The sequence below is a fragment of the Notolabrus celidotus genome, chromosome 23 (assembly GCF_009762535.1).
Source record: "Notolabrus celidotus isolate fNotCel1 chromosome 23, fNotCel1.pri, whole genome shotgun sequence".
NCBI classification, from domain to species: domain Eukaryota; kingdom Metazoa; phylum Chordata; class Actinopteri; order Labriformes; family Labridae; genus Notolabrus; species Notolabrus celidotus.
In genome coordinates this window covers 11,777,944-11,789,427 of record NC_048294.1, presented here as the reverse complement: position 1 = coordinate 11,789,427, position 11,484 = coordinate 11,777,944, and the positions used below count along the sequence as shown (strand labels likewise).

Genomic DNA, 11,484 nt, shown 5'->3' with positions numbered 1-11,484 from the left:
TTTTTTATTTCAATTTATATCATCGATTTACATTCGTCAGACATTTATACAAGGTTTTATTTAATCCAAAAAACATCCACCTGATGTTGATTGTATGTGAAACAGCTTTCCAAAGTGTTTTCCTATTTTTATTTTTTACACCGCTCTCAATCCTGCTGCCAATCAGTTTAACCCACTAAAGAACAAAAAGGCCCCTGAAGCATTGTTATAGAGGCACAGCTTTGATGAGTCAAACTCAGAAGTCATGGTTAAAGAAGCTTCGTCACCTTCTAAGAGCAGCTGCGATGGAAGATCTACAGGGGGTTCGGCAAAGGAAAAAACTTCCACTCAAAAATGTGAAAAATATAATATGGGTTGTTTACAGCCCGTTGCTGCTTTGTACAATTTAATTTGTATTGTTTTAATTTTTTGTTTTCTGTATGTTGCGTTGTACAGGCTGTTACATAACAAATCATATCTTCCTGATTTATAAAAAATGAAAATAAACTGACAGACAGTATGCACAGAAGGATGAAGACACTGTTGGGTTTTTTTTGTGATGTTGGTGAGCTGCCATGAAGAAAAGACAAAACCTACTAGTGCTTTTGTTTCCTTTTCGTTTTCAAGTTTTATTTGGAGTAGGAAAAAAAGTCTGGTCACTGACATGTTATTGCAGTGTTGCATACTTCATTCACACCTTTTTTTAAAATGCTGTAGTCTAATTACTAATTAAGGCCAATAGTGAGTTTTATTCATAGCTTTTGAACAGAAATGTCGGCTGCTTTCAGAGCAGCTCTTAAACTGCTTCTGAAGAACAGACGCACAAAGTAATTAACATCGTGGGAGACTTGCTAAACAGACGTTAAAAAAAACTAAAAACAGGCAACTTACTAGTTTTCTTCTGCAAAACTTACATGATGCCATGACAGTAGCAAAATACATTTATCACACGTGATCTGCAGTTGGGTTGCATAGTTGATTTTGATTTCTAATCTTTGATGAGCTTTAAGGAGTAATTTCGCACCAGTTTTGACTTTTAAATTGGACCCTGAGTTTTTATTTGAATGTCCTTTTAATTTAGAGTTGCCAGTCTTTGTCCAGAGCTCTCGTTATTGAGCCTCGTCAATTTAAACAATTTGATAAAAAACACTTTCTGATTGCATGTCCGGGGAATTAGAAAAGGGCTTGAGCCAGGAGGAGGTTAGCTTAACCAGAAAGAATGAGGATGAATCAGGAAATTGAGTGCTAATGCTTAGCTCTGTTTGGATTTAGAATACATCTACCAGCAACTCGAAAGCTAACAAACTTATTTTGTATGAAATGTTTTATCCATACACCAACCTGAATGCTAAAATCAGTTGTTGTTTAAACCGTAGCTGGAACTTAAACTTGATAAACAGTTAGCTTTGCTTAGATCTTCTAAGCTGAAGTCGCCTAAATATTTACAGCACATAACTACAGCTTGTACTTTTTCATTTACTGTCATGTTCAGATGACATAAACAAGTGAAATGTTAAAACTAGACTTTTTATGGTATAGGCCATAGACTGTATATATAAAATGGACGTCATCTCGCTGTGAGGCTTCCACAAAAACTGCTCCCCCTGGTGGCTGGCTGCAGTATAGGTAAAAAAAACTGTCTCCCCCATTCATTTGAATGGGGCTGCAGTCAAACTTTAAAAAATAAATACACGTCGTATGAATGTTTCTCACATCCGTATGCTGTGGTGATATGTAGTTATTATTTGACTGTTTTGTGTTCAAGGCCTCTTTTTCTGAAAAGTTTCTTTTTCATTAGTTATTAGAAGTTAAAAAACGGTGGTTTACTACCGTATTCAGTTTGATTGACAGCTGCCGTAGAGAGAAACTCTGTTGGACCTCGGGACGGTACGCTGTAGGGCGGAGCTTGTTACCGTGGAAACACACAAATTCCCTACTACGCAGACTCTGGCTGCAGAAAATGTACAAGATGTCTGCGTTCTGGAACTTCAAAAACGTACAATGGGAAAAGGCGGAGCGACGCTGTCCATTATATATCCAGTCTATGCTATAGGCAGGCGGACAATCTTTTTGCTAAGCTATGCTAACCTCTTGCCTAAAGCCTGTTACTAATTAGCACAGACTTACACATGATAATCTCTAAACCTTCAGAAAGAAAGCAAATAAATGTTTTCATTAAATGTTTGACTTTTCTTTTAAGACTCCGGGCAAAGAAACATTAATTAACTGACTGAAATCCAGGCCAAATTTACAGTTTAGCAACAGGATGTGGCTTTACGGAAGAGGAAAAAAAAGGTCAAATTTATTTTTATTATTATTATTCTGAGATTGAAAAAGTCAGAATTCTGAAAAAAGTCAGAACTCTGAGATTTAAATCAGAATTCTGAGATTAAAGTTAAAATTATGAGATTAAAGTCCGAATTCTGAGATTAAAAAAAGTCTGAATTCTGAGATTAAAAAAAGTCCGAATTCTGAGATTAAAAAAGTCCGAATTCTGAGATTAAAAAAGTCAGAATTCTGAAAAAAGTCAGAATTCTGAAAAAAGTCAGAATTCTAAAAAAAGTCAGAACTCTGAGATTTAAATCAGAATTCTGAGATTAAAGTTAAAATTCTGAAATTAAAAGTCAGAATTCTGAGATTAAAGTCAGAAATATTACTTTTTTCTCAGAATTATGACTTAATTTCAGAATTTTGACATTTTCTCAGAATAATAATATTAAAAAAAAAATGTGACCTTATTTTTTTTTCAGTGGCCCTAATCCTCCTCCGTATGGCTTTACATCTTAGAACTGGGAAAGGGAATATGGGGCAATAACATGTTTTTGCTACAAAATATTACTGAATACACATGTAGCACTTCTACCAGAGGAGAATCAAAGTGCAGCTGTTGATACAGAGCCTTTTTTGAGGGAGGATCCATCAGGTTTAAGCAGCGTTGTGTGAATGTTTGAAGAAGTAATCAATTTTTTTCATGTCAGGCTGAGAAACTAAAATCCTCTCAAAGAGAACGGAGAGGAGAGACAGATAAAGACCATGTAAAAGTTTGGTTCAGCTTCATTCAACCATTTTACCTCCCACAAACACACACACACACACACACACACACACACACACACACACACACACACACGCACAGTCTTCCATAAATCCCAGAAACCAACAACAACAAAAAAAAGAATCAGACACAGTTTTAAAAAAATAGCGAAAAGTTCTTTGTACACTTACACATAATTGTTAACATGTGCCCAAAGTACCCTGTCGTACAGCATTCACTCCCAAACTTAAAGTCGTAAGCATCAAGCTACAGTGGGTGCTTTTATAAAAACGCATGATCACAGTAGTTCAAATAAAATGGCTCCTTTTTCAAAATAAATAAACAATTAAAACAACCTTCATTACAAACAAACTTCATTTGCTTCTTTAAGATTTAAAAAACAAAACGTCCAGATAGTCGACTACAGCAGCTGTTTTTTTTTTTGCTCCCTGCTCCGACATGTTGAACAACTGTGGGTGGAAAAACTCCTCTGAACCCACCAACACACACCCACACCCACACCCACACCCACACCCACACACACACACACACACACACACAGCTCGTTGCCTCACCTGCTGCCCCAAATTACTGACTGGAAAGATAAGCCCAAAAAAGAAACCTTGAAAAAACATGTTGTTTAAAAACTTCTCTTTCACAATAAAATCCCCCTTTCATAGCTTATCATTCAAATTCTACCCCCCCTTACTTGGATAGTTCCTCCTTTTCTACTTGTATAACTCTATCTTTTTCTAATGTATTGCAGTGAAGTGATAGTTTCATTGTCATGTGGAGATTTTTGCGATTTCTGAGGTGTAAAAATGGCCGCCGTTTTTTCAACTATTACATGGGGACCAGCAGGTGCAGATGCAACCGAGAGGCAGAGCAGGGCAGCATGAACTAGAGAGCACTGAAATGTTCCTTTTTCTCCTCTCAGAAATGAAGGAGGAGGGACTAGGAGGACAGACGGATGAGATTTTTAAAAAAAGGGATTGTTCTCCCAGAATTCATTGCGGCTGGTTTTGGGAGGATAAAGAGAGACAAAAGGGGAGGTCACTAAAGAGAAGAGGAGGAGGGGAGAAGGCGAGCAGCAATTTGATTAGAGATGTTTTGTCATCTCTCATCATCTACTTTACACAAGTTTTTTTTTTTTTTCATTCCTCAGATAAGCGGCTTCAGAATTTTTTGGGACCCCAGGCAGACGCTTGCTTTGGGGCGACACCTGTCCCGAAGGTGGGGAAATCCTCGGCGCTGCTCATGTCGGGAGCCTGAAAAACAAACAGATGCAGAATGTTTCAGAACACAGCTGCAGAGCGTCAGGAGTGACTCTTACGTAGAGTGAAAGTGAGAATGGACTTGCTAGACCTTGTTCCCTGCTGCGTTCCAGGGAGCGTCCCGAACCACAAAGCCCTTAGCCGGACCCCCGCTGCCGTCATCGAGTCCTGCAGCTCCACCTCCCCCACCGTATCGAGATGGAGGCTTCATGTACGCTGCCAAGGTCTCTGTCTCTGTCACACTGAGCATCTGAGAGGGGTGGAGGAAAAAAAAGCTCTCTTACCTACTATTCTGGATTTTTCTTGGCATTTAAATTAACAGAATTAGTTAATTCAATTATGTTAAATACGATACAATCAAAAGATTTAAGCACAGTCGTCCTCTTTTCTAAATCTGCTTAATATTCAATATCTATCTATGATGGAAACTCTGCTGCTGCTGTGTTCTTGAACTCACATATTCCTCCTCCAGGTTCAGCAGGTGATCGATTGCATTGTCCACTGTCTCAGGAAGACCGGTAACAGTCACTTTATCAGGCTCGTCTGAACCTGGCTGCGGGAACCGGATATCCACCTGAAAACATCAACAAGTTCAGAAGTAATCAAAAGCAACGGGTAAGTCAACAAAAAGATGAAGTTGGCAGTAACGTCTTACCTTGAACTCCTCCATTAGCTTGCGGATGGCTTTGCCTCGCGCTCCGATGATGCGAGCGTGGGTCCTCGGGTCCAGGTGAACGTCTTGGCTCACCATCTCCTGCAGCTCGGCCACCAGCTGCTGGATTGCCTGACGGGCCTCCTCCACGTTGCGCTCGTACCCGGAGATCACGATCAGATCCTGCGAGCGGGGGAAACCCAGAACGGGGATAAATGGATGAGAATAGAGGACAACAGAGGATGAGCATTTAATGCAGAAAGGTAGGAAAAGTGTAAGACAGGATGAAGCTACTTTTAAAGAACTAAACTGAATTGAAAGGAGGAAAGGCAAAAGGCGGGGAACACACTACAGGATAATCAGGGGGATTTTTGTCCCGATCTCCCCCTTACGATCAAAGCCAGCAAAGGCCAGATTGTCTGATGTTTGCATACGACATCGTGTCTGGTGTTCCTGTGGTGTGGGGTGTGTTAAGAGTTATTCTGTCCGGTCAAAGCCGCTGGGAAGGCCTTAGAAGGAGAGATTGTAAATAATGAACATGTTTAATATTTGCGACTAGTAATCCTGTAGTGTGCTGGATGCTCCGAGAGAAGCCGAGCACACACAGCGTGTAATGTCACGTGTACCGGAGCAAAAGCCAATCAAGACGCGAGCTGACTCAGCTGACTGACAGAAGAGGAAGTAAAGACAAACAAAAACATGCCGCTGGTGAAAACAAAAGTCTCTTGGACCTCCGACGATGACTTTTTCCATAATTGTTTTTCTTTTTTGTGTGTGTTTCTGGAAAGTAAGAGACCGAAAACAATCATCATTGCTTCTACCTGTTTGTCCGCCATGTATGTTTACACCGAAGTCACGTGTTACTACGCGAGATTTGGAATATTGAGCGTGAAGAACCTGATACTCTGCTGAAGAATCGGTTAGTGTGTGGTGAGAGATCTTGTGCGATCTGTCTTTGGTTATCATCAAGTGCGTGGTCTCTAAATGTGTGAAGGTTTGAAGAATCCTGGGATGTGTGCCAGGCATTACCTGCTGCTCGTCTCCTTTATCAGGGAACTGGATGCTGACATCGTGATCTTTCCTGATCTGAGAGATGACCGCTCCCTTGCGTCCGATGATCTTGGGGTGAAACTTCGGATCTACAGACATGGTTACCTTGAAACTGCGCAGAGCCTAAAAAAGAGACAACACATCAGAGACCTCAAATATCTCCAGAGTAAAAACATGAGATATGAACTGTGTAACCATGTTTATATGATGTTGGAGAAATGTGAGGAGGATCAGCACCATGTGAAGCAGTGTTAATTTCGTTAACGAAATTATGACCATAAATGTTCGTCAACAACTAATTTTTCATGACGAAAACGAGTCTATGACAAGCCAAAATACATCACTGATAATAAAAACTCTGACAAACGTATGTTTTGATTTTGTTGACGATGATGAGACAAAAACTTTAGTGGGGGACTGCCAGACATAAACAATCCATATTTCCCCCGCTGTGCGTCTAATCTTTAGAAATAAAAGTGATGCGTTCCTGTGACAGGCTGAGTTATTATCTGAGGGGTGCAGTGGTAGCTTGGTCTCTACCTGCAGCAGGTGTGCTTTATGAACCAGCTCTCCCTGCCTCCATGCTTCTGTCTCCTCTTCATTGATGATTTTTACACCTGGTGTGTATTAGTGATGGAGACACAACCGGGGGACTTCTGTTTAATATTTAATGTTTGCTGTTTTTGCCGCCGCCATTACCGTAAAAAGCTCTGCGTCTACAGCTTGATTTATTCCAGTTTGGTGATACATCAGACACCTTCAGTAAGTTTGGATCAACTCCTTGTCATCAAAGATGCAGATGCATTTCAGAGTGCAGTGAACTGACTGACTGACCAGTGCACCTGTCGCTGCAGGTGCACTTCACTTCATTCAAGGACCGTCATAAATGTGCAATACAGTCCTTACATGGCATTTTTCTGTGAGTCAAGAGAATCAAAATACAGTCACGGTGGTCACATCAAGAATGTAGTCTTTTGACATTTTAGCAGGGACAGGCTGAATAACTTAACTTAAGACATTACACAAGCAAAAGTGTTAAAGGAGTGTTGACGATTTTAACACTTGGTATAACCCTGATACCAATATCTGATCAACTACATGAATTATTTAAAGAGTGAAGATGTTTTGGCAAAAATCAAAGACTAAAATGTTCTGAGTTTCCACCGACTAAAACTAGACTAAAACTATAAAGGGCTGAAAAGACTAAAATGTGACTAAAACTAACAGGCATTTTCGTCTAAAGACTAAGACTAAATCTGAAATAGCCGCCAAAATTAACACTGATGTGAAGTTAGTTTCACATTTGAGGAAGTCGGTTTGGTAGTGTAATATGTTTTACCCTGTCCTCCTGCTCAGCCTGCAGCTCTTTCACCCTCTCAAGCAGACCCTGTTTGGCTCGCTCCACGTTAGCTACCAGCCCCGTCACCTTGATCACATCCAGCTGCTTTTCTGGCTGTGGCACCCAGATGTTCACCTGCAAGACATGCACACAATTTAGACTATCTAACAGCTCACACTCTTACTTTTTCATTTATAAAAGCAGTTACAATGCATCATAACAACAAAGCCTGTTTTCCTCAGCATGTAAATGTCTTTCAGCCAGAAGATGGCAGCAGAGATCCAGTGAGAGCGCTCACCTCGTACTCCTCCATCATCTTTCGTATGCCGCTGCCTTTCTGCCCGATGATGTAGCGATGAAGCTCGTAGGACACCTCAACGTCCTCTGTTATCGGCACCAACGCCTGAAGGAGGAAACGAGGATCATTACTGAGGAAACAGAAGAGATCTAATCCTGTCTGTGACTGACCAAAAATGCTGCCTTACCAGTAGGGCAGCTTTCGCCTGTTCACACTTCTCTGCACGCCCAGAGATGATGATGATGTCACATTTGCGGGGGACGAACTCCGCGTCTGGACTGACCTCACCGTTTTCCTGCGGAGGGGCCTCCTGACCTGTAATTTAACCACAGATTATGGACTCAAAAGTAACTCTCTCTGCTGCTAATTTCCATGCCAATAAGAGAAATACTCATTTCTTCTTCAATGCTGCAAAACTGGATCAGAATAGTTTGATGTTATTATTAAAGTAGTTGAATAAATACATCCAGAAGTTCACATTAAATATGTTTATGTGGTTTGTTTACCTGCAGAGTTGTCCTCCCTCTCAGGGAACTTGATCTGGACTTCGTGCTCCCTGGTGATCTGCTGGATGCGGCAGCCTTTAGGCCCCATGATAGCGCGATGATAGCGCTGAGGGATCGCCACCTCCACGCTCACCTGGGACTCCTGGTCAGGGGAGAGGGAAAGAGTGAGAGTGAGAGAGAGAGAGAGAGAGAGAGAGAGAGAGAGAGAGAGAGAGAGAGAGAGAGAGAGAGAGAGAGAGAGAGAGAGAGAGAGAGAGAGAGAAAGAATTACTTCAAGACCTTCATGTCATTTTTTGCCTCCCAATTGTGACTGACATGTAAAATGCAGCTAATCAGTGACATTTACAATCATAAGATTGAACTTGCAGCTTTAGTTTGACCTGAACACAAAAAAAAATGATTGAAATCAAATTAAAAGAAAGAAAAGAATTCTTAGCAATCTGAATTTCCCTCTCTAATGTTTCTTACCAGGTCCTCGATGATCTCCTGGATGCGTTTCTTGGCCGCCTCGACACAATCCTTCGCTCCCTTCAGAGTGACCCGCTGGCTGTTGGCTCCTGTACGAGGGAAGCTCACGGCCACTCCTCCGTACTCCTCAGCCAGTTCCCGCAGCACCTGACCTCTTCGACACACAAAGTGGCGATGGTGGCGAACGTCTACGACCATGCTGTCCTCAACCACGTCGTCCTGGAGACAACAAGGATCAAACAAGAGGAGAGAGATTTAGCAGCATGGCACTGATTATTTAGAAATGTATAAAAAACAACACAAATGTAGTTTCATTTTCTGCTGAATCTATAGAGAGGTATTTCCCTCATAATTACTAAAGAGTCATGAATGGAGATTTATGATTAATAATTGTAATCATTTGCAAGATCACCAAGAAACGTTTGCAAGATCAAAAGAACATTTTTGCTAGATTCTTGAAAACATTTGGAGGTGCAGCAAAACTTTTGTAAGACCCTGAAGAAACGTTTGCAAGATTCAGAGAATTTTTTTGCAAGATCCCAGAAATGTTTTGAAAAATATCACAAGTAAACTTTTGCAAGATCCTGAGAAACTTTTGCATGATCTTCGAAAAAATGTGTGCAAGATTTGAAAACATTTCTGGGTCCAGAGATACTTTTGTAAGGTCGGTTTGAGATTATGAGAAATTTTTGCAAGATTCTTGGAAATTTTTGCAAGATCACCAAGAAACTTTTGCAAGATCCAAAGACCCTTTTTGCTTGATTCTTGAAGAAATCTTTAGGTGCAGCAACATTTTTGCAAGATTCAAACAATTTTTCCCCCAAAAATCCCCCCAAAAACTTTTGTAAGATCCCAAATAAACTTTTGCATGATCTTTGAAAAAATTGCAAGATTCTTGAAAACGTTTCTGGGTCTAGCGATACTTTTGTACGATCCTGAAGAAACTTTTGCAAGACTCTTGGAAACTTTCTGCAAGATCTACACTACCAGTCAAAAGTTTGGACACACCTTCTCATGCAATGGTTTTTATTTATTTTAATTATTTTCAACATTGTTCAACATTAAGAAATAATCTGGTTTTACCATAATCTGGATTACAACAGTAGTCAAATAGGGTCATCCATTGTGTACTAACCCTACCTCTGAACAACACAACTGATGGTCTCAAACACATTATGAAGGCAAGTCATTCTACAATGAACTCTTGACATGGCTCATGTTAATTAGAAACCATTCCAGGAGACCACTTCATGAAGCAGACTGAGAGAATACCAAGAGTGTGCAAAGCTGTCATGAAGGAAAAAGGGGCCTACTTTACAGAATCTAAAATAAAAAACATATTCTGGTTTGTTTAACACTTTTTTGTGAATTAAATAATTCCATATATTATCTTTCATAGTTTTTATGTCTTTGGTATTAATCTACAGTGTTCCAAATAATTGAAATAAATACAAACCCTTGAATGAGAAGGTGTTTCCAAACTTTTGACTGGTAGTGTGCGAATACTTTTGCAAGATTCTTGGAAACACTTCTTTGTCCAGTGATGCTTTTGTAAGATACCAAAGAAATTTTTGCGACATCTTTGGAAAATAAAAATTCAAGATCCATAAAAACTTTTGCAAGATTGTGAGAAAATTTGGTAAGCCTCTCACAAAAGGTTACTATGATCAACATTTTTATATTTTACCCTCCACATTCCTCCAGGGTTCAGTTATTTTCATAATAAGACGTTTCTGGGTCTAGCGATACTTTTGTACGATCCTGAAGAAACTTTTGCAAGACTCTTGGAAACTTTCTGCAAGATCTACACTACCAGTCAAAAGTTTGGACACACCTTCTCATGCAATGGTTTTTATTTATTTTAATTATTTTCAACATTGTTCAACATTAAGAAATAATCTGGTTTTACCATAATCTGGATTACAACAGTAGTCAAATAGGGTCATCCATTGTGTACTAACCCTACCTCTGAACAACACAACTGATGGTCTCAAACACATTATGAAGGCAAGTCATTCTACAATGAACTCTTGACATGGCTCATGTTAATTAGAAACCATTCCAGGAGACCACTTCATGAAGCAGACTGAGAGAATACCAAGAGTGTGCAAAGCTGTCATGAAGGAAAAAGGGGCCTACTTTACAGAATCTAAAATAAAAAACATATTCTGGTTTGTTTAACACTTTTTTGTGAATTAAATAATTCCATATATTATCTTTCATAGTTTTTATGTCTTTGGTATTAATCTACAGTGTTCCAAATAATTGAAATAAATACAAACCCTTGAATGAGAAGGTGTTTCCAAACTTTTGACTGGTAGTGTGCGAATACTTTTGCAAGATTCTTGGAAACACTTCTTTGTCCAGTGATGCTTTTGTAAGATACCAAAGAAATTTTTGCGACATCTTTGGAAAATAAAAATTCAAGATCCATAAAAACTTTTGCAAGATTGTGAGAAAATTTGGTAAGCCTCTCACAAAAGGTTACTATGATCAACATTTTTATATTTTACCCTCCACATTCCTCCAGGGTTCAGTTATTTTCATAATAAGCAGGTTTTTCTCTTGGTATCTTACTTCTTTCATTTTTATCACAAATGTTCCATTATTCTTTTGCTTTTTAGTAGTTACTTTGTCAAAATGATACAAACCACTGAAAACCAGAAGCGAAAAATGAGTCTGTAGAAGATATGGTTAAAGATGGAAGAGAAGGGGTGCCGTTTGCCTAGGGGTCTAAGTGCGCCCCATATCCAGAGGCTATTGCCCTCGTCATAGAGGTCGCAGGTTCGATTCCAGCTTTGACCATTTGCTGCATGTCCTCCTCCACTCTCTACTCTCCATATTTCCTGTCCCTCTTCAACTGTACTATCAATTAAAAGTGAAA

The 11,484-nt window shown here is 39.7% G+C and overlaps 1 protein-coding gene across 1 annotated transcript in view; it reads right to left on the bottom strand.

The window, feature by feature from the left end:
- Positions 1–3,167: 3,167 nt before the first annotated feature.
- The window catches only part of hdlbpb (high density lipoprotein binding protein b), a 31,791-nt gene continuing 23,474 nt past the window's right edge, over positions 3,168–11,484 (bottom strand). Inside the window, exons 19-28 of the mRNA XM_034677195.1 lie at positions 8,601–8,819; positions 8,133–8,274; positions 7,814–7,941; positions 7,627–7,731; positions 7,329–7,463; positions 5,969–6,112; positions 4,943–5,122; positions 4,745–4,861; positions 4,379–4,537; positions 3,168–4,281 (exon numbers count right to left, since the gene is read on the bottom strand). Of these exons, the coding sequence (XP_034533086.1) occupies positions 4,189–4,281; positions 4,379–4,537; positions 4,745–4,861; positions 4,943–5,122; positions 5,969–6,112; positions 7,329–7,463; positions 7,627–7,731; positions 7,814–7,941; positions 8,133–8,274; positions 8,601–8,819 (1,422 nt within the window). The 3' untranslated portion in view covers positions 3,168–4,188. The remainder of the gene's footprint in view (positions 4,282–4,378; positions 4,538–4,744; positions 4,862–4,942; positions 5,123–5,968; positions 6,113–7,328; positions 7,464–7,626; positions 7,732–7,813; positions 7,942–8,132; positions 8,275–8,600; positions 8,820–11,484) is intronic.